The 24,335-nt window shown below is 36.9% G+C and overlaps 1 protein-coding gene across 5 annotated transcripts in view; it reads left to right on the forward strand.

The window, feature by feature from the left end:
• SBF2 (SET binding factor 2) overlaps positions 1–24,335 on the forward strand; it is a 269,874-nt gene that overhangs the window by 161,664 nt on the left and 83,875 nt on the right. For all 5 annotated transcript variants that reach the window (XM_063332267.1, XM_063332268.1, XM_063332270.1 and 2 more), the window contains 3 exons: positions 2,325–2,529; positions 4,782–4,891; positions 6,386–6,535. In XM_063332267.1, coding sequence (XP_063188337.1) covers positions 2,325–2,529; positions 4,782–4,891; positions 6,386–6,535 — 465 coding nt within the window. The remainder of the gene's footprint in view (positions 1–2,324; positions 2,530–4,781; positions 4,892–6,385; positions 6,536–24,335) is intronic.

A 24,335-nucleotide genomic window follows, 5' to 3' on the forward strand; every position in this document is an offset into this window, starting at 1 on the left:
AGCGTATTTAAAAGCCAGATTTTTAGTAGTTGCGTATACAGCTATCTTTGAATAAAGCACTGCGATGAGTAATATTGCTTCTATAAGTTATGCCTAGAGCTGCCTCATTTTAAACTCACTGCATGACATATTTTGACATCTTGTTCCACAGTTTAAATAGTCATCATATTGTAGCTGTGACAGTCTACATACATATGAGAAACAAGGTTTGTTAGGGAGAGATAATGTTTGTATTAGTCTAGCTGGTAAAAGTGGAAAATCTAGACAAGCTTTTGGCTTATGCCGCTTCAGTAGTTGAAGACACTAGACCTACATTCCTAATAGCATATGCAGCTGAGGTTAGCTTTGTGATGGCCAAGATTAAAGTAACTCTTTCTGTATCTTTCCTCTGGATCTCTCTTCTCCGTGAAATGGAATGTGGAATCATTATTTTCCCTTTCTGGCTTTTTCTGTTATATCTCATCTATTAGCCCCTGCTGAGATTGTGTTCCCTTTCCTTGCCTTGCTGCTTCTGGCGTCTGCTGCTCTCCTCCTCCTAGCTAGATTTTCCACTTGTTTCATTAAACTTTCCTCTGCAAAGAATTTGTATGGCTAAGTAGCTGGTTTGTTTTGACTGCTATTTCTCAAGTTGATGCATTTGATCTCCTTGTTGCCTTTTATTCCCATAAATAAAAGTATCAAGCTAGCTGCTGTTTACAAGTTTTATTGCAAGCTAGTTGCACTTGTACAACAGAAATCTAATTGATTGAGTAGCCCTCTTTGGTAGTGGTACATAGCCAGTAATAAGTAACAGCACAAAGTCCAATTGGATAACAGTAAATTCAGACATGGTTAATGATAACCCTGGTTATAAGAATGAACAGTTGAAAATATCCTGGTTTGTTTGATTGATTGTCACAATGATGTGATTTTGTGAATGGTGGTAGAATCCTCGTGGAATATGGAGATCTCAGCTGTATTTTGGAAAAGGTACAACCTGAAGCCAGAAAAAAAGAGCCCAAACAGGAAAGATTATCAGCCATTTAAGGAAAAAAAATTGGAAGAAATGGTGAATTTTCATATCTTGCTCTCTTCAGGGTGTCATTCTGGAAAGTGTGTTTTAAATAAGCTGAAATCAATGCAAAAGCAGTTGAGTGAAATTTAGTGGATGTGATGTTTGTGGTCTTTTCAGTTGCTGAACGCCAGAGGCAGAAGATGCATCTCCACATATAGGAACACATATTGCACTGATACTGCATCTGCTATTGACAAACACCAGCAGAGCTTACCTACATAGAGCACGTCTTCAGATATCCCCCACACAGTCACATCTCTGTTGTATGGTACAGGGCATATTTTCCTAATGTCTTCAGTATTGCATGATAACGTCAGGATCAATACCAATATAATAATTACATAGTAGCAGATGCAGCAATTATTTTGGTAAAACAAGTAAGTCAGTGTTCTGCAATAAGAAACTGATTTTTTAAATTTTTTTAGTTCTGAAGACCTCTGCAAGAAGACCCAAAAGCAAGTATAAAAGCTTTCATTGGGACTGCTTATTACATTTTTCTTTTAAAGAAAAAGAAAAGAAAGACTGTAAAAGAGTGAGTGAAAAATCATATAGGCAAACATTTTCACAGTGGAAATTCTAATAGTTTTGCAACAATACAAGTCTTTTCTATCCTTTGAGAACACCCCGAAATCTTATGTGATAGGTTCTTTTTACTTTCCTTGTAGTTTAGGCCTATTATTTACCCTCTTTGATCACCTATACTAACTTTTTTCATTTTTTTAGAGCAAACGGTGTGCTGTGTGATATATTTTTATGCAACATACAGAAGATAGAAAATTGGTCCCTAATGAGGGACAGCCATAGTTTTATACAACATAGTATAAAAATGAATTTTCACTTTGTAGTCTTGATCAAGATGAGAATATTTCTCAGTACTCAGTGAAGAGATTGTATGTTTTAATATTCTTCAGCTCTTTCTCTAATGAAGAGGTTGATTGTCAAACTAATTTCTATTCAAGTCCTAAATATTTGTTAAGCTGCATAAAATCAACCTAAGTTAAGCAGTGGTTTTCTTCTGCTCGCTTTCGTTTTGAATTTCGCGTGCTGACGGAAATAATTTTATAAAAGCCTTTAACAAAGTTGGAAGTATTACAGATAATGAATCGAGGGTGATATGAATTTGAAACATGGTATTAGTCAGCTGCATTAAATACTTGGCTTCTTAATCTTTCAGGTATGACAGATACAGGAAACGGCAGTAAAACTGGATGAGACAGAAGGTGACACTACGTATCACATTTGCGTATAACCTTTTGCTTCTGACCCGCAGGAGAATCCCAATCCCCACATAGCATTCCAGAAAGTGCCGCGGCCCACGGAAGGCTCCCACTTGCGGGTTCACATCCTCCCTTTCCCCCGGATCAATGAGTGCCGGGTGCAGGAGCTCCTCCAGGAAGGCCTGGCAAGGAGTCAGGGTGCTGCCCCTGCCACCCGGGGGGACAAGAAGTGCGTTGTTCCAGCGGGTCCCCCTGTTGGTATGTTTACTTGTTCCCCAACTTACCTCTTTGTCATCCTTTCTCATGAGTTGAATATATAATTATCGTGGCTGCAATATGTTGCTCCCAATTTCATGTTAATACAGTATTTTTAGTGATAATAATAAAGTTTTAGTACATAGACTTGCTTGTTTCCCTTTGCAATTTTAAGACCCCTTTTGCATCAGCCTTTACTAAGTCAGACATCCAGAGCGTGAATGGCATAACTAATAACAACAAAAAAGGATTTGACCTGAGTTAGATTGAACTATTTAAATTAAATATTGTCTACTCATCTAGGTCTGATGAATATCACCATAGTTTACTTGCAGGACTGGCTGAAGCAAGCTTTGAATTGTTAGGGGTTTCTGCTTTGACACTGGTAGAAGACGTGTAAATTACTGGAAAAAGGCAAGGAACAAACGTAGCATCTGTCTCAAAATAAATATACCTATATTTAACTATAAAGAACAGATGTAGACATTGTAGGCCTGTCAATTTCATTTTAATGACAGAAAAATTCCATTAGTCATATTCATCAACATGAATGATGGCGTAAACAAGTATGTTTAGTAAACTTGCAGGCCACATGAAGCTGAAAGAACTTGCAAATTTTTTTAAGGATGGGACTAGAATTCTAATCAATCTTGAAAAATTAGAGATCTAGTCTCTGTTGAATTTTGTCCTTCTCTAGTGTTTTTCTTCAAATAAGGTATTGCACTTGCATAGGCATGATCAGCTGACTAGGCAATAGCTCTTCGTAAATTAATTTAGGGATTATAATGATCTTAGGGCAAACATGACCCAACTATATCAAGCTGTTGCAAAAAAGACAAACATCTTAGTAGGATGTATAAACAGGAGTGCAGTCAGTGAACTCCATGGAGAAATCCTTTCGTTGTACCCCGTAAGACCTCAGCTGGACTGTTTGTATCCATTTTTGGACACTGGAAGACTGTCTCCGTTGTTGGTTCTGTTGGAGGGAGTCCAGAAGAAAGCAACAAGAATGACCAGCGGTCTGGAGAATGTGACCTATAAGGAAAGATGGAGAGTTGTTTAGACTGAAAAATAGAAGACTAAGGCAACACATAATAGCAACCTTCAATTATATATGAGTTTGTCAAAAAAAGAAAGGGAATAATCTTGAGTGATAAGAAATAATGGGTTTAATTGCAGCACAAAAGTAGCTATTTGTCAAGAAAAACTTGGTAAAATGAGGATTGTAAGACAGTTGAATGGGTTTGTTGTGAAGCCATGGAGTCTGTTATCACAGAACTTTGGGAACATATTAGACAAACATAAGAAATAACATAAATACAGTTGATCCTGTCTAGGGACAGCAGGATGAACTAGATGGCCTCTTGAGGCCCCTTCCACGCCTGTTTCTCTTTGGGTTTATGTAGGGAGATGAACTCTATTCACCTGCCTTTGCTGTTGACTGTATCATTGAATCCGTTGCTGAAAATTTAGAGTATGTGCTCGTGTTCTGTTGTATTTCTTTAAAAGGATAGATGCAAGAGGAGCTTTTCTTTCTTAATTTATTAATTTTTATGTCAAAGTTGGTTTTGTTTCTAAGGAACAGCTTTCACACTCGTACTCCTGCTGTCCCGTGTGTTAAAATCCTTGGATATTAGGAGCTCTTTATTATCTACAAGAAGGGCATATTCTGCATTTGTATTCTATGAACTTGACAATAAAAAGAAAAAAAGAATGTTAGTTCTTCCATTATGAATTTTCTCAAAAATTCGGAGCGAAACACTGCCTTTAGATCTCAGCAAATTGGAATCTAGATAAGAGAACAGGTTTGTCAAGTTTATTCCATATCACAGAATTCTTGGTATGGGCAATGAGTTCTTTAGGGAAAAATAGTTACCTACTGCTACAAAATATGCAAGGCTACATCGTTCACTGCAGAACACACACACATATTATTTTTTAATTTTTTTTTAATTCATTTATATTTATTGATATATTTTATTAGTATGTTAGAGGTTGGAATCTCTTTGTGCCTGTATGAGACAAATAGAACAAATAGTAAAGAGAATCAACTGCTCTAGTTAAAATTCAGAGCACTCTCTTCTTCAGATAGAGGAGGAAAACAAAAGTCTGTATATGCCTACTAATGGTATTTACTTAAAGGCACGAAATGGAGGGCACTTTAAATTTTAATTTTTTTAAAAAAGAACTTTCTATTATTCTTTGTGGCTCTTGCAGAAGCCGTTTCACTTATGTATATTCTTTTTCTTTGTTAGTTTCCATAATGGAAAAAGGAAGCACAATTTTCAACAGTGCACAAAGGCTGGAAGTTGTTAGAAACTGCATCTCATTCATTTTTGAAAACAAATTTTTGGAGACTGAAAAGGTAATAAAATGAAATTTTAACTTTCCCAAATAAGCCTCTCTTCTGTTAATGAGCAAAGTACATTTTGAAGTCTTGTTTCAAATGCTAATGATTATTTTAACCATTTAAATGAATGAAGTAAGCAATAAAGCTAATCATCTAAATGTGATGCTGTGTGTAATACGAAGCTAATGGATTTGAAAACCTGTTTGTAATACTACATGGGTGTGTTGATGTCCTTTTTGCTAATTTAGATTGCCATTATAAATAGTATTGTCCACACTTTTTTTTTAATTCAAAAGGGGTATATATTGGTCTAGCGGTATTGATAAGGAGGAATGTAAACAAAAGGTTTACATACACATTTCAGTCTTTGTCAACCAATGCTCTTTTGAAATTTTCAGTGCAATAAATTTTGCTGGTTTTAAAAATCAATAATTTGACAGAACTCAGAAGTGAATGTGAATATTTGGCATGTCTGTGTTCACTAAAATGAACTAGGGAGTTGTCATCCTTGACATTCTTGTTTTTTCACATTAAGAAGTTGGCAGGTTTTGTAGGTTCTATCCATAGAGTTTTCAATTGTTAATTCTAGAACAATCACCAAAAGTTACTCTCAAATCTAACTCTACATATGAAAATGACTGTAAAATTATTTTAAGAAATTTTTTGATTTCTCAGAGTATCACCTGTGTATCTCTGAGGCTGTGCAGCTCAAGGTAGAAAATGAGCGTTTCTTGATTTACAAGTTATGTTATGGAGATGCATATGGGAGAAGTCCCAATAAAATGGGTAGTTCTTTTTAAAGGGGTTTGATGCATGTGTAACACAGTAGTTTTTAACTTCTTTTGACTTAACAGGCATTTGGAAAATTTCAGTAGTTTTTTGTCCCCCTGCATGGTAAATTTGTCCTTAGACATTAGACTGCCTTTTCTTTTTTATCTGTTACCACCCATTAAATCTAGTCTAAAGGGCCACAGTGGACAATCACGAATGTAGCACTTGCTGCATCTTTAAAACGTTGGCATGAATACTGTATTGGCACTGTTTTAAGGTAAACTGCGTAACAGTCTTGTGGCCTCATTGCTATGAGAGGTATGCCACTTCTAAAGCCATTTGTCATTCACTGCTTATCAAAAACATGCTGGTTGGCCTTGATATGCTAACGTGAGACCTGGCCTGGCTGGTACAGAATAGAGCACTCGCTTTCACGCACAATAATTGATTTCTGATTTCACAGCCATTCAATGCCTGTCCATATTCAATCGTTTCTATTTACAGATGTAGGTGAGAAATGCTGTTCAATGCATTTGAAAAAAACTTGGGAAAAATACTTAATGACTCAAGCTAAACCAACCATTATATGAAAGTTTGATATTCAAGCTAATGAGTCATTTCCAAAGTTGTTCTTTACTATACTGTCACTTGCAGTTTACTAATAAAGAATGAATGATGTACACTACGAATAGTGCCATTTAATTTCATTTTCATGAAGTTCGGTTTTCTTGTCCCCAGACCCTGCCTGCAGCTCTGAGAGCCCTAAAAGGAAAGGCAGCTCGGCACTGCCTGACACAGGAATTAGGCCTGCACGTTAAACAAAATCGAGCAATACTGGACCATCAGCAGTTTGACTACATTGTGCGAATGATGAACTGTGCTTTGCAGGTACAGTATATGAAGGTTTTCTTCTTTGGTTGTCTTTCTTTGTTATTATGATCAGCAAAAAATTGGTTAGAGTAATGTGGAGAAGCAAAATAATTGAATTATAGGACCATTTACGATAATGATGTAGCAGATATTACTTGGCAGTGCATTTAAGATATTTTGTTGTTGAAAGAAATGCTCAAGTCTGTACAGAACTGCCTGATAAGAAAAACAGAAAAAAAACCTGTTCCCATTAGTAATAATTTAGATATCGTTTTGGTAAGTATTGAAATCATCTTTTTTAATGGCTTTAAGTACTTTTTAAATGAATGGGTGTTAGCCTTTCCAGGTAATTTTCAACTCTGAGCTCCTAAAGTGTGCCCACTGCTCAGTTAAAAAAAGCAACATGTTTGTCCTCTTTGTCATCACAAGTGCAAACACAGTTCAAGAAGAAAGCATACTATCTGCTTTCGTGGTTCATGGTGGTAGTTGTACTTGTCATGGTGACATCTTAGTTGGTCAGAGACTCATTGAAGGTGTTTGCAGTTCATCTACTAAGTTATTCTACTGTTAAATAATTTTGTGGTGAATAAACATCAACATACAGTGGCAGCTGTGTAAGTGAAATATGTGGAAGACTTCTTTTGACTTTCATTTGAATAATTGTTCTGTTTTAGCTTGACTTATTGGCAATTCATTGCCAGAAATTTTTAATAGATATCAGTGTTTTCAATCTGATATCTGAGAATGTAGTAGCATTATTTTTTTTATCTGTAATGTGATCACATTTGGTTATAATTTGCCTCTTCTTGCACCTGTCTAAGTTAGTTTATCGAATTAGGGATTTGATTGAGACATTGGTATTTTTACCACTCCCTCTAACCTAGAAACCGTTGAAATTATTTTGCACAGTTTGTTGAGCCACGTTTTTTAAGAAGTGAGTGCTAAATACAGTTTTCGATTAAGTATAGAAATAAATTAACATTGACCGAGCAAATGCTACCTCAGGTCACCATCAAATGTAAGTTTTCTTGTCTGTTGTATTTCTTGTTTGTTCACGGTAGATATATTTCTACTGTTTGGAACAAAATTCAGCTTTGCCTGAGCAGTGGTCTTTGGAGTAAAATTACCTACAGCTAGCAGATGAGAACTGAAGTCAACTGGCTAAAATTGCACAGCTTCTAACAGAGTGTGCTTTCTTGGCACAGTAATTGGCCTTTTCCGAGCTCTAAGTTTAGCCTCAGAGTTGGAAGAAAAATGGAAGTCATCTGGGAAACTGTATTTCTCTGCGCAAAATCATGAACAATGGAATACTGCACCTGCTGTGTATTCCAGGGTTAGAAATTTTCTTTCTTTTTTGATTGTTCCTGGGATAAAAAAATCTATATATTTTTAGACAATAGGCACGAAATAGAAATCCCCTTTATTTGCAGTATCTTAGTACAAAACAGACGGCAGAAGGAAATGGGGAGTTGAGGAAATGCTGAGGAAAAAAATACTGACACTGCTTTTTAAAAAGCAATAAAATCACATTTTTGTCTGGGAGAAAAACATAATTTTTCTTTCCAGTGATTTGAAGACCCAAGAAGGATATTAATGTTCATAGAAATTAATGTCTTACTGAAGTTAAAATAAAATGGTTGTTTTTCCTCAATAAAGGTAGCAAATGTAACTCAAATCATGCAGAGGAAACAGATAGATCAAGTAAGGAGTAAGTTCTTATGACACCACCACACCCCCCCATTATTTTCATATATTTGAAAATATAAAATGGAAATTTCCATTTCTCAGGAGTAAGCTTGGCCAATATGAAGATATCTGAATTCCTGACGCTGGGCAGCTAGTTAGAGGCAGACATTTAGTACACCTACTTTTATGATGTATAAAATTATTTATTAAGATAAAAGCATGATTTATAATTTGTCTGTGCACTTTGTTCAACTGTATTATTTGGAACAATGTGTAAAATGGAGCTTTCTTGTGTCAGTTCAAGAAAAAAATGCATTATCAAGAACTGAGTTAGGTTTGCCCTTGCTGCTGTGGGACTCAGCAAATCAGCTGTAGAGACATGAATTCTGTTAGCAGCATATCATAAGACCAAGTAATTTAAACAGTATCTGTTAAAAAGATACAAAAATATGTGGTCTTAACTGTAGATATATTCAAGCTTTAGGGAAATACCACATTAATTATGATGGAATTTTGGGGGGAGAGTTAGATTGCAGTATTGCTTTAAGACCTCATCCAACTATTGGAATGTAGAAAATATCTCCGTCGTGCCACCAAACATCTTGTCACAGACTTCTCTGTTAACGTTATTGCCAGTTCCCATCGGCTTCTATAAGATACAAGCGAAAATAGTGCAGTGGCCAGGAGGCATACAGCAGCTGATACAACTGTGGAGAAGGGAAGACCCTGGGAATAGTCGATATTTGGGCGGAGCCCTGGCGCTCTGCTTTTCACGCTGGGTTGAGCTGGGTTGTGTGTACTGCAACGCCCAGCCTGATGGTTTTCCCTGGGAAATACCAGTCTCTGCTCGGTGTTTCCATCAGATGGGAAATCTCATGTTCCCCAGACGTCAAACCTCTGCTACTGATAACGTGAATTGTTGCAAACCACACGTATTTCAAGAGGCACAGGTTGGCCGTTTTGGAAAGTGTCTTTTGAACAAGAAACTCTGTTATTGGCATGTACTGAATTCTTTGTCTTACTGGGAACAGTGCCACATATTACAAACTCAAGAAGATTGCATTCTGCAAGTTTATTGCAGATCCCTTCATTACTATTCAAGATTTTCCTGGTTGTTTATTGTCAGTTTTTTCTTTTAATAGAACGTATTCTCCTGTTTTACTGGAGTCCATAAAAATAAAGGTCAGATGCTTTTTCAGAGCTTCTGTATCCTTGTTTTGTAGATGAAGAGCAGTATTTTAACGAAGTGCTAGTAATAATCCCACCATGTATCTTGTTGCTGGTCTCAATATATCTGGTGTGATGTGCCTGCTACCACAGTGCTTGAGAATAGATTAAGGAAGAGGAATAAAATATTCGTACCATTGCTTCAAGCTAATAGCTGGTTTATTTCTGTGAAAAATTACTTAGGCTGTATTTCCCCCAGTAACTGATCTCTAGCCACTTTGCAACTGGGAGGAAAAGAGGGTGGTATTTTACTGATTTCCCTAGAGGTGGCAAAACCTGGCCTTGCCAGACCTCTGGTGTTTGTCAGCTTGAATCTCTCAGTCCAAGAGTGGCATTTTTTTGAACTATTCTTCTTTAGACTATTTACAGTCTGAAGGTACTGGACAGAACCTCACTGCAAATTTTTAACAGGCCTATGATTTATGGAATAATACGATAGAATTTCCCATTAATCTGCCCTATTTAGCAGGTAGGCAGCTGCGTGTCAAGATTAGTGGTAGACTGTAGGTGTTAAGGCATGATGCAGTAAGTCAACCCCAAAGTGTTAAAAACTTGCTTTACTGTGTCTTTTTGTGTCTAGGAAGTACTGACAATTTATTGCTGCTGAAATGAAAAGGAAATAAGTATTTCTGCTCATTCTTAGTAGTAGGAAGATAAAAATCACATGGAAATTGTATTGCTTATTGATTAAAGCAGATGTCTTCTGATGAGGGCAATTAAATTCCCAGTTATTTGCTTTTATCTCTTGTAGAAGTTTTCATTGGCCAGTTGCTAAAAACTTTATTGTCACCCCCGAAGTAAGATTTATTTTTTTTTTTTTCCCCTGGCAAATCATATACCCTGACAAGCATTTAAATAAGCTTGTATTACAGTGGTGATTGCTATCTGTGATAGTGAAGGAAAAGCATTATATTCTGTTCCATATGTTATATAATTAAATGACTATGAAAAATCAGCTGCAGTGTTGTGAAAACTTAATATATCAATTGACGATTTATACAGATAGCACTGTAGTGGAAAAAATGTGAAATTATTTCTCTAGAAACTATTACTGTGGTGTTTGCTATCTGCTGCTGTCGTTACCTCAGAATAATTTGCAATTACTCATAAATTCCTATTTTAAAAGGGGTTTTATTTCTTTGTAATTTTCTGTAATGAAATGATTTTTTCTGACATTTCACAAAAGACTACTTAACTTTTACAACTAAAAAGTTTATTTTTTACCAGAGAAATGCTTCTTCCATGTAATTATGTTTCCAGCAACACATTCTATTTTTAATACTTGTTAAAAATAATGGCAAAAACCATCTCAGGGCTCAATTTGCATACTGTTCATAGAATCATAGAATCACAGGATTGGAAGGGACCTCTGGAGATCATCTAGTCCAACCCCCCCTGCCAGAGCAGGGTCACCCAGAGCAGGTTACACAGGAACGCGTCCAGGCGGGTTTTGAATGTCTCCAGAGATGGAGACTCCACCACCTCTCTGGGCAGCCTGTTCCAGTGCTCTGCCACCCTCAAAGTAAAGAAGTTCCTCCTCATGTTTAGGTGGAACTTCCTATGCTCAAGTTTGTGCCCATTACCTCTTGCGCCCATTACCTCTTGCTCGCTGGGCACCACTGTTCCATAATTTATTGCAAACAACATAACTTGTCAGGTTTTCAGTTGTCTCTGGCAGCAGCAAGCGAACACTGTGTTTTGAAACATAGTAGCACTTAACTTGATAAAATATCAGTAAAGACAAAAAGAAGCTTCTGCAGTAACTTCTCACACTGTGTAGGTGGAGAGTACTTGATAATCAGAAACAATTTTTGTATTAAAAAGACATTCTAAGCAATTTGCATAAAATATTTAGCAGTAACAATAAGGCTTCCTAAAAAAATTTTTTCTGGGGAAAGATACTCTTCAGATAGTGCAGGACTATGAACTAGCTTCCTTTGGTAGTTGGAAGAGATAAAACTTTGCGTTTAAAAATAAAAACTCCAAAACTACAATGTTGCAATGTAACATTTCCTCTGTAAGATGTTGGTCGGTAATAGTGCCTAGCTGCATATTAATACTTTTCTTTGGCAAATGTGGCTCAAGTTGGAAAACGTATGTGTCCTAGGCATCTGGAGTACTTAATCTAAATGTGGTAAGAGTGGGGATAAGGTGCATAAAACTGTTAAGTACTTTCAAAATTCTGGTCTTTAGGTGTAGGAAAGGAGTGCGGTCTTCTAATGATGTGATTTAATTTGACAACCTACAAAGTCGTCGGTGCTGTTTTAGGACCTGTTTTACTCACACATGTTCTACCAGTGTAACTGAGAGAATATCTTTGATAGTAGACAGATTATTCATCTTTTTAGTGCTTTAGATAATTTCTAATAGATCACAAGGGCTTTCCACAGTGACCATAAGCAGATGTTTATCTTTCAACTAGAGTATGCCAAGTATTCTAAAAGTATACTTACAGTATACAGTATGAAAAACTGTATGAAATACAGGGCAAAATTAAAAGTTTAACCTCATATTAAGTTACAACAAAGGTACATCTGGGCCAGCATCTGTTCGACGATGGCCAAAAGCAGATGAAAGATAGTATTGATTAATTTGGCCTCTAGAATTTCGCTTGTGATTCTTCTGTATAACTTTGGTGTAATAAGGGCCTCTTTCTAGCACTTACTATACAGTCTGTTATGAAAGAAACTTTAATATGGAAAATTAAAAACAAATACATTCTCTAAATAATATTACATTTATTTTTCTTATGCAAATAATTTTTCTATTATATTCTACCATCAGATAAAGTTTAAAAGTTGTCAGTCAGTTCTCAGAATTCAGAGGTTTGCGAATACTGTCCAATAGCAAGAAAGGTTTTATTACTCCCGAGAGAAAATCAGCCATGTGTATGTGTCATATGATTCAAATTCTTGGCAATATAAAGGTTAAATGAACTAGCACTTCTCATATTTTATGTTGAAAAATATGTTGCCAAACGTCTTTATTTTGGAGGCTTATAGTAGGTTTCTCTCCTTTCAGATTTTTATTTCATGGCCTGTCTTTTGTTACTCAGTTTGACTCACATTCCTGAAAGTAGAGACTCTCAGAAGTAATGTTTGAACAACAGCAGTATTTGAAAATATTTTAAGGTATTTTAAGACATAGAAAATATATCATGAAGATAACTCATGGGAGTTTAACAGGACCACATTTAATTCTATTAGTTCATCAGTTATTAACAGTTTGATCTTTTTCATCCTGTTAGACATAGTCATGGTATTATTTAAGTGAAAGAAAGGAGATTCCAGTTTAAGGCTTGGACTTGAAACTTCCAGATTTAATTCCATATTATATTGCAGATATTTTTTTTTGTCACAATGGGCACATCATATAGTTTTTCTGATCTGTGGTTTATTACCATTTTATTCATCCTTTGACTTTTCAGGGGTACACCTGTAATGTTCTGGACTTAATAAAATAGCTGCTATTTCTGAATCTTTCTGATGATGTCTCTTTCCCAAGAAATGGCAATAGAATATAGAATCAAGGCACCTTTAAAGGACATCTAGTCCAACCCCCCTGCAATGAGCAGGGACGCCTTCAACTAGATCAGGTTGCTCAGAGCCCTGTCCAGCCTGACCTTGAATGTTTCCAGGGATGAGGCACCTACCACCTCTCTGGGCAACATCTTCCAGTGTTTCACCACCTCATTGTAAAAAGTTTCTTCCTTGTATGTAGTCTAAATCTTCTCTGTTTTAGTTTAAAACCATTACCCCTTGTCCTATCACAACAGACCCTGGTAAGAAGTTTGTCCCATCTTTCTTATAAGTCCCCTTTAAGTATTGAAAGGCTGCAATAAGGTTTCTCCGGAGCCTTCTCTTCTCCAGGCTGAACAACCCCAACTCTCTCAGCCTGTCCTTATAGGTGTTCTGTCCCCCTGATCATTTTCATGGCCCTTCTCTGGACCCACTCCAACAGGTCTATGTATTTCTTGTACTGAGGATTCCAGAGGTGGATGCAATGCTCCAGGTGGAGCCTCACGAGAGCAGAGTAGAGGGGCAGGATCACCTCCCTTGATCTGCTGGCCATACTTCTTTTGATGCAGCCCAGCATATGGTTGGCCTTCTGGGTTGCGACCATACATTGTTGTCTGATGTCCAGCTTTTCATCCTCCAGTACCCCCCAAGTCCTTCTTGGAAGGGTTGCTCTCAATCCCGTCATCACCCAGCCTGTATCGATACCAGGGGTTGCCGTCACCCAGGTGCAGGACCCTACATTTTGCCTTGTTGAACCTCATGAGGTTCACACAGGCCCACTTCTTGAGCTTGTCCAGGTCCCTCTGGATGGCATCCCATCCCTCAGGCATGTCTACCACACCATTCAGCTTGGTGTCATCTGCAAATATGTTGAGGGTCCACATGATACCATTGTTGTTGATGTCATTGGTGTCAGCAATTGCCAAAAAAAAACCAAAACCAAAAAAAACCCCAAAAAAACCCCAGTGATGTCATTGATGAAGGTATTGAACAGTACCGGTCACAATACAGATCCCCAAGGGACACCACTTGTCACTGATCTCCATCTGGACATTGAGCTGTTGACTGCTACCGTCTGGATGCAACCATCCAACCAGTTCCTCATCCACCTAACAGTCCACCCATCAAATCTGTATTTCTCCAATGCAGAGAGAAGGATATTGTGGGGGGACCGTGTCAAAGGCCTTAGAGAAGTCCAGATAGATGACGTCTATAGCTCTTCCCTTGTCCACTGATGTGGACATCATTGCTTCTGGCTGAATTGGTGGTGCTCTCACAATCTCTCTTGGAAAAAAAAAGGGAAGTACGCTGTAAAAGATTGTATTGCTGATCTGTTTTTACTTTTCCTTTCTTTGCTCTGAAGAACATACTGTTACACTCATCCCATCCCATTGGATGGCCACACAGTCCAGGAAAGATCCATTCACAGGTATCTTTTTACGAAATCCAGAAAATACAGTCTCTTTCTTTGCAGGATTGCCCATTTATGTATGTCACTCAACATTGCAAACTTTTTAGTTTTATTACTGCTGCTAGAAAACCAGCCCACCATTGCCTACTCTGCACATATCAAGGGAGATGACCACCTTGACATAGCAGTTGCCGTTCTTCTCTGGACTGGGACTCTCCCTGTCAAGTTGGCAGTGTCCAAGTAATTCCATTTTGCATCACTTAGGGAGATTTGTTTGTGCAGTGGTCTCTGTAGAGAGGTGTCTGGCTGGTTCTGCACGTGTGTCCAGGCACCATGATGGCTGTCTCAAGCTGCGTTAAACTGCCTCTGTGGTTTTAGTGAGGAATTTCTTTGACGACTAGGCAGCAGAAAACCATGGCTGCTTTTCACACTGGCACTGTGCCAGCAGAGGTGTTCAGGAATGAGCTTGTGTGTGTCTGGGCACTTCCTAAATTGCTGTTTCCCTGCAGACTTCTGAGACCCTACTTCTGGTAATCTGAAAGTATTTGTGACTTCTGCTTTGACCCATGCTCTGTAACTATTGCATGAGACTGTTTACTTAAAGAAAGGAAAAGAGAAAGATTATCAGTAATGAGAGTGCCATGATGTGCTGTCCATACCTATGTCTGCCTTCAGCCTCCTTCCCTCTCAGCTTCTCACCAGAACATATTGTCTTCACACACTTCCTCCTCCCCTCTATGGATACACGTATCCATGTGCATACACGAGGCACAAGGGTGATACAAATACATATGTCTGCTGTATAGAGAAATACATATATGCATAATTATAAACTCAACAGTAATGTAGACGTTAAAATAATCCCCAGGTCCCACTATGATCGGAGCAGCGTGTCTGGAGTGTGAATGAATGTACATCTTGAATATATGTCTCAAGGGCTCCAGTTGCAAGGAATCCCCTAGTTTGCCCCAGGGCTCTTGCTGCTAATGTAAAAAGGGATCAAAAATACCAGAATAAAAATGTGGTAGTGCCCTCCTTTCTGTTGATATAACTTGCCATAGATGTAACTTGTTTTCTAGACTCAGGGTGTGGGGATGTTAATTATGCCTTCATTATGTTTCTATGCAGTTACCAGAGCAGGATTCAGCCTTGTTATAAAAGTTGCTGTTTAATATTTTATTACAAATATCAGATGGTAGTAGGGTATTGGTTTTAATACAGAAATTGGTTTTAATAAGCAGAAATACATGTGAGCAGCTGTGACGGGCCCAGGGTGCCCCGCAGCCCCTGCTGCTCACAGCCTCAGTCACGCCTCACAGGGGTACGGCACAGTCAACAGCAAGGCCCTGAAGCAAAACAGCAGCAGCAAAAATAGGTATGGTATGAGCTGTGATGAAATTTAAGAGTTTTAAGCGTATTTTAGCAGATTTTACATGGCATTTACATAGCAATGTAGGCATTTTTTAAAAAAATATATATATATGTTCTAGTATCCAACTGCAGACAGCTGGTCTGTGTCTGGATTACATTGATTTCAGTCAGGTCATATCTGGCTTAAAGATAGATAAATAAAAATGTGATAGCATTTTGTACGCAAACATAAGCACCTAGAGCATCAGGCACCAAAGGAGGGTGTCACACCAAGTAGCCTCCTGGCAAGGCGAAGGGGAGTGATACAAACCCACCCGTCCTGGTTGGGTCTCCGGGACGTTCGCCTGCTGGAGCCATCTTTACTCTGAACGGGCGTCTCCTGTCACTGGCCTTTGTTCAGTTCTATATTTGCTGGTAGGGCAGGGCATGCTCGCGCGCGTCTGCTCACACATAGGTATCTTCCTGAAACCATGTAGCTTCTTGGAGCGTTGACGTGGTAGGCTCTGACTGCTCTTAAGTGTTCATTACTATTAAGTGTGGCCTTGCGGTTGCCAAGTGTTCCTAATAACTCTGTGTTCTAAATATTTTTGGTTGCCTTGATGAAAAGCAGACATGTGCTCGTACGCTACTCGCTGCTGTAAATAAAACAAGTCTGGTTTAGGAATTGTGTTATACTGCTGTGGAGTTGCTCTCTAGCCTGCTTATGAAAGAGGTGGACTGATGAAAGGTAGTAAAAAAGAAAAAAAAAAAGTCTTTGATGTTGGAAGGAATAGGCATTTTGCTAATAGAATAAGTTACATGAAAATAGTGACTTCTGTTTTTACAAGTTTTATATTTAATAAAAATATGGAAGGAACACGTGGAATTTTGTCTTCATTTTGAATTTTATGTAGGTATATAATGTGTATTTCAGTACAGGTGAATAATTCCACATAGATTTTTGTATAACACTGTTAGGTATGTGTACGTGCACTTAATCCGTTTTGAGTGTTATTTTATGTATACAATAAGTAACAAAATATTATACAGTATTGATGTACTCTACCCATTCAGTGGGTGCCCATATGCACATGTGTATTTAGTTTTAGTTCAGTCTTTTATTACTGAAATGAAGGGCAAGAGTTTGCCTGTCTAACGTAATCTCACTCTGGTCTTGCCCCACTGCGCTTCACCCTCCAAGTCCCTGTTAAACCGAGGTGTAGTAGAGGAGCTGAAGTGGAATGTTGCTCTAGCATTCCACTTCGAGCAAGGTGTGTGTGCTCCCTTGATCGTTGATGGTACTTGACTTACTGCCATATAGAAAACTCCTTTATTGTTTCTATAAGGAATTTTATGAAGTTGTCTGTTTTTAGATGTTTTATTTTGCTGGAATTTGCATAAAAGGTGCCAATGTAGGATCATCATCTTTTATTGATTTTTCAGATACAGTAATTTCCAAAACAGAAAAAACATCGAAATATATTCAGTCTTCTAATCATTTTGTTGCTATGATGTTTGTATAACCTTTGGTTTAAACAATTGAAATCTTGGCAGCTTGTATTCAAAAATTGAAGTGTGATATTGAGATAAATACCATAAAATGCAGCCGGTTCTGGGTTTTGTCAATATTTTGTGTAAACTTTTACAAATGCATTAATACGACAAACATAAAATAGTAAACCTATATGGCATTTTAGAATGATTTTTAAGGAAAAAAAGCATAAGAATCAATTTCTTTACAGTAATAGACCTACCTATAGTGTTACATAAATAAAAAGCGTGTGAAGTTATAGAACAGAAACAGAAAATAAACGGGTAAATAAAAGAATGTTTGACGATCTAGATATGTTGTAAATAATACTTGTAGCTGTTGACATTCATTTTCAATATTATAGCCCAGATTTATGACTTACATGAATTGTCTTTTAGAATGCATGGGAAAATGCCATTGTAAGCATGCTATGGTGAACATTACTTTTAGTAATTCCCCCCTCCCAGTACACAGTTAGGGGGCAGGCATTGGTTTCTAGTGATGCAACAAAGTATTTAAAAATAACTTCACCTAATGTCTATAGAAAAAAAAACCCAAACAAATCACCCCACCAGCCCCCTTCCCTGCCTCTCCCCAGTGCTTCAATTCTAAACTCCAGAACTCCAGTTGGGAGCTAGGAATTAAAATTTGAATTGCATATTTAACAGTCTAAAATCTCATGATATTTGTGAGTGTACAAGTACAATTAATTTTCTATCTAGATTATTTGACTTTTGAGGACAAATGCAACTTGTTTTGATGAAATTCATTCCTCTGGTTATTAGGAACACCTTGTAAAACCTTTGCTTTCAATGTTCATTGATTAAACTTTGCATATCCTTTGCATATCCTTTGTTATATCCTAAATAAGTTGCATACAATTGGCATATAATATTCTCTATCCCTTCCAAGTGTATGGAATGAAATATCTTACTAGGTCATCTCATACTTTAACTGTAGTAATAATAATACACTTAAAATTAACCTAGATTACAAGGATGCCATGATTTTCAGCACTTCTTCAGAAGCATCATCTTTTTCCTTATCTGCGTTACGTTATCCTGTCTACCTCTGAACCATAGGCATCTGAGTTTCATGTATTGTACGTACCTTCAACAGTACTCCTGATTTTAATTCTCAACAAGCTTTCATTTTTCTTCACTTTTAATACCTTAATGTAATTGCTAACATTTTATATATTTTCCTATACTTGGAATATTTGCTTCTGTAAATATCATGCATGCTCTGATACTTTCCACTTGCACAAGAACATTAGGATTAGTACAATCTAGATTCACAGATGGCACAAAATAAGATGCTACCCACAATATGTTTCTTGATCAGCGTCTTACCTACATGCCATTAGGAGCTGGGATACACACCCTTAAACCGAGTGAAGTCTTTGCTGATTTTTTTTTTTTATTAGAACAGAGGCAAAACAGGTTGTAGTTTTGGACATTTTTTCTTCCTAAGAAGAGAAAAAAATGTTAATGCAAGCAAAGCCAGTGGACTAAAACGGCCTTTAATTTATTGTTTTCAGGCCAAATTCAAGATTCGAGACTATTGATTTCATTGGAATTTAGCCTGTTATATTTATGAAGTTAAAAGGTATAATTGCTTTTGTGAAAAACAATTTAAAGGAAAATATTTATTTTAATGGACTATTTTGGAGCCTTGCCTTTGTCATCTGGGAATAGCTGAAATACTAACCATATGTGGTTCTGTTTAAAAGCCACAGGCCACAACTACAGTTACATTAACACAATTTGTTACTCAGCCTCTGAATCGCATGTGTAAGAAAGTCATAGACTTTGATCCTAACTTGATTATGATAGATGGCTGTTATCTTCCCAATCCCCTGTCCATTTAGCCTTCACCCCTACAGAGCTAGTTAGCGTGTAAAAAATTTTCTGGGAAGAAAACTTAAGTGATGGTAGGCTTGGGGGGTTTCAGTTAGTTTTCACAACATCTCAGGCACAGTCAGTAGGCCAGCAGTGTTGCATGGATCAAAATATGAAAACCATAAGTACAGAGAAAATCCAAACCAGGATGCTGAGAGGTATTATGAGAATCACGTCTTTGATTATCCGTATTTCAGCTAAACTTTAACAAAGAGACTCAGACTGCCACATGCATTTTGCACATGCTCATTGCAAAGAACTGCTTCAGGATAATTTGGTATAAAAGTAACATATAACAAAGATTTGGATTCCATCGGTCTTATCTAATTTCAAATTGAAAATACAACATGCATATGAAAACAGGAGGCATCAGCACTGATTAACTTAAAAGCAATCTAGCAAACCATAATTAACTATTCCAAACCATAATTATCTATTCATGAAAAATCAACTTACGGAAAGGTGAAAGATCCTACCTGAAGTCTCCTGAGAGTGCCATTGGTGGTGTTCATTCCTGGCCTCAAATCTGGGGGCACTCTGTGCTTAAAAGTAAGAACATGTATACTAAAATACGTGAGCGTTCCGATTATCTCTTTTATAAAAACATTCACTTTCTTCGGTAGCCTACTTGAAATTCATCTCATCTGAGATCACCTAGGAGTAATCAAAACTGTGGGGACAACTGCTGATTTTTGGATATGTTCTTACACAAGAGCATGTTAATTTCTGGCTGCAGAAACAATCTTTTTCTGAATACTCCACAAACGTTTTTGAAGTTACATGTTGTCCATTCAGGTTTTATTGATCTCTTGGAGAAGGGGATTAGGCTTTTTTTTTTTTTTTTTTTTTTGAGGGGGGATGACTTTTTATTTCAAGTCAGCTTGAACCAAATAATGTTTACAAATTTACTTGGGTCAACATATTGTCTTGGTGCGCGTTATTTCCATGACAGTTTGAACTTTTTTTGTTTTAGTTGCTGATAATAAGTGCTCTTGGGAATGCAAAGAGAAACAAAGATGCTTGCTGAGAGAGAGGGAATATTACAGGGAATGACATATGTTCCCTGTTACCTCTTAGTAAAGGGACCATGTTTCAAATTAAAAATTAAAATCTCCTATATCTATTCCTGTTAATTTTCAAAATTTGAAACATAATTATTTACTTAAACAATTAAAATGAACAAGTGTGTAACTCAGTTTTCTGGTCAGTGAAAAGAAGCTGACCTTAGAGGTCCTTGGGGGTAGTTGAAATTCTGATGGAGCTTGTAATCTCCATGTTAGCGATGAAACATCTTTGGCTACTCAGGCAACAGTCTAATAAGAAAGAAATAATGAGCAAATTCATTTTCAGTGAAGTCATTTTAAGTCATAACCTAAATACTTTCAGAATTCTCCAATAAAAGTTTTCCTGGAGAAAGACTTCCAAAAACTTACTGAAAACATTAAATACAACATTTGATCATGAACTTCAATATCTAGTACAGAAACCTTTAGCTTGTACCATACAGCTTGGTTCTATCACAGTTTTGTATGAATATGTAACTGTTGTAGAAATAAAAGCTGAAGTACTTATTTAAAAATGAATTTTGGTTGGCAATGTAAACAAGAGCTATAGTGGAGAGCGGCATTTAAAATCCATGTTATTAACAAAAAAAATGTTGATGTATTTCTTTTCTTAGTCAGCATGGAGCTTTCAGTTCAGAACAGGTGCCCCTGGAAGCAGCTAAAACAATGTTCTCTGTGCTTTCTTGGTCTCCTTTTTATTCTTTTCTGTATTCTTTTCACTGGTTTGGTAGTCATCCTTTGTCAGTAATTTTTTAGCTAATATTAAATCTCTTGCATTTTTATCATCACTCCATAGTGATTTCTCGAACTTTTTTTTTCCTCATGACAAACAACCAACTTTACTAATCATTATTACAAAAGAGTTGAATTTGTTGACTATGTTGAGGAAATCGTATGTCAGTAAAAGACATATCGGGAAACCTGATGTTTTGAAACTTTCTGCAATTCAACTGAGCGGTGTTTCCTCAATTTAAGATTTCTTCATGTCTTGATTTGAGACGCTATTGGGTTTTGGGACTTTTACATATTCCAGAAATTGTTGCAGTATTGTAGACACTGCTATGATCATCTAATGATTACCGGTATTACCACATAGATTTCCTTTATCTCACTTCAGTGATTTCTGGTATGCTAGTAAGAGTTGGCAGGTAACATGCTTTTCAGAATACTGTATCTTTAATTTTTATGTATTTATCAGTAACTCTGTGTGCGCCCAGATGAAGTAATCATATTATTTCAGGTATACAAAAGCTTCCATTCATGTCTTGATCTTGCTAAGTTCATTACTGTTACAAAATAAGATAGGATAATCCTTATTTTGTTGTGTACTGGCTGTAGTAATGCCATTGTTAAAAACTAACAAAATAAAAATGCAGCACATAGTATATCTCTGCACTTAACTCATTCAGGATGAAGATAAAGGATTTGGGTCCAACATTTAATGACAAGTTATTTTCTAGACATTTTAATCAAAATCAGATGTGCAGCACCTCCATGTTATTGTTACAGCAATGGTGATTTTTGGCTGACACTTAGCTGTCATATTTAAGGTCAGAAAAAAATAATGTACTTTGAAGGCAACGGTGAATTCTTTCGAAAACTTGGGGAATATTTTTGTAGTTGCATACCAGGTACTTGTTAAATTATCACAAAAAAGTAAGACCTTTTTATCTTTGCATTCTTCTAATTTTAAAAAATTTATGAAGTTTAACCTATTTCTTGAGAAAGCAACTGTATCTAAGTATTGGATATATACCTTTATTTAATACAGTAAATCTTAGAAGATATTTTACCTTATAATATAAAATTGTGGTAGTTATCACTCAACTTTTTGCTTATTTCAAAAATAAACATAAATGTTTAGAATCAGCTATTGTAAGTGACAAATACGTAATTTTCCCTTTATTGTTATAAAAATACAATATTAGCAGGAACCCTCAGGAAGGAACATGAGATAGCCTAGGAGAAGATCAGGGCTGTAAATGGAGTTACTGGCAACCCAAAACCTGGTAAAGAAGGCTTTCTCTGTGGTTAGATAGCTGGATGTTGCTACTAGCAATGATTTAGAAGGCTGTGGAACAGAAAAGGATCATACCAAGATTTCTTACAATTTGTATCAAAGAAACAGTTTTGCTGGAAGACTGCTTCTTTGGTCCACACAGCAAGCTCAAGTATTTCTTCTTTCCTCTAATAGTGTTTGCCCTGCCCAAAGCCGGAGGAGTTACTTCATGGAATTCTAACCTTCGCATTTCCTGGAGCCATTTGAAAATCCCAGAGGAAAGTATCAACACACGTTGTGTTGATTTCAATTCTAAGACTGAAAGATTCAGGGGATAGTTTTAAAATTGCCAGTGCAATCTCGCATGCACTTATCACGCTTGTCTTACTGAACCACAAAATGTGCAAAATTTCATATAAAATCTGTATCCATATTGAAGAAGCTTCTGTCTGTGCACTGGAAAGTATAATCTGAACACTTAAAATACTTCACATTATGTTAAATAAAAATACTATATTTTTCTAAGTTTTCTTCTCCATAGTTTAAATATTTGTATTAGAATGTATATATTCCATTGATGAATGTTATCTTGGAGGGAGCACTTCACTAAATCAGGCAGCTCTTGAAAACTCTGAATCTCTTGGGCTTTCCAGGCTTTGCAACAACATTCTTCCTTGATCACACAGATTTGATGTGTTAATCAAGATGGACACTGCTCTCCAACATGCTGCCTAATCATGCACCACCTACGTCCTTCAGTTTCCTGAATTTTCTTTAGGTATTGTTTTCTATGAACCATTTATCCTTTAAAAGACTTTATCAGCCAGGGTTATGATGCCTTAAATTTGCTGCGAGTTTTTTTCTCCAGAAAAGTGGGATATTTATAATGGCTTTAGTAGCATCATTTTTTCATGATGTGGAATGGGCCTATTCTCATGTTCTTACAAGGTTGATTTTTGGATTAAGCAGCAAGTTGTATTAAAAGTTGCTGAAACTGCAGCTACTCTTTGAAACATAACAGAAAATTTACATTCCAGTTTATTAAGGGAACTGAGAGGTCTGGCAGCAGGGTTGGCAACAAGAGATTTTAGGTTCCATCAAATTCACCAGCACAACTAATACAATGCGTCATTTGTTGCCTAAGCATGGAAAAGCCCATGCTGGCTGCATTCAAGATTCACAACCTTATAATAAGCAGAATTACCTCAAAGAAACCACAAAACCCCCTTTTGTCATCCTTGAAATTCTGCAGCCATTGCAGGTCATCCCAGAAATATCCTCTTCCAGCAGCTGACACTTGTTTCATGAATCCAGAAATGGAGCTGCACCGACAAAGCTGATCCAAGAAAACCTCTTCCAGAAGCAGCTGGTCATTGTCGTTCTTGTTGTCCTTTGGTGCAGCTGTACACAGTGCACTGGTGCCTCTGCCAAAACTGTAGCAAAGCTGCTCAGTACTATCAAGGTTGGCGTAGGAAAAACTGAAGCTTTCCGGCAACAAGTTGTCAAATATGTATTGAGAAGAGACTGCACTTTTGGCAGTTTGTGAAAAATGTGTCTCGCAGAGGCAGTGTTACATCCACACAAACATGTATTTCAGTTCCCAACGGCACCTGCCAGAACCCTGCAGATGCATTTGGTATATATATGTGTATTTTAAAAAATAATAATGAAAAATTGGCATTAGCTTTCTCTCCAATAATTTTTGTCTGTGCTGGTTGAGCAGAGTGTTTTCCCTTCTGTATGCTTATTTAGTTCTCCTGGGCTCCTTTCATTTTGCACTCCACTGACAGTTTCCAACTCTTGGATGAGATCCTTAAGTTCTCTAATTGTTTTGTTCTTTTGCCCCTGCTATGAGTATACCTTTTGGTGAGACTAATGTTTTTAACATTTTTGACTTGGTACAAGATATTCTTTCCCCTTCTATGTCCCATCTTGCACATTGTTTCCGATTATTTACCCTTTACCTCACGTATTTCTTTGAGAAACTTAATATCACTACTGTAAATCTGTTCACTAGTTCTGCCTATTGCTATTCTTGATGCTTTTTTTCTGACATCAGGGTACTTCATAATATTTCCATTTCCACTCATGTTGAGGGCCTGGTCAACTCAACTGCAATATTATTTATTTT

The sequence above is a fragment of the Chroicocephalus ridibundus genome, chromosome 4 (genome assembly GCF_963924245.1).
Source record: "Chroicocephalus ridibundus chromosome 4, bChrRid1.1, whole genome shotgun sequence".
NCBI classification, from domain to species: Eukaryota; Metazoa; Chordata; class Aves; order Charadriiformes; family Laridae; genus Chroicocephalus; species Chroicocephalus ridibundus.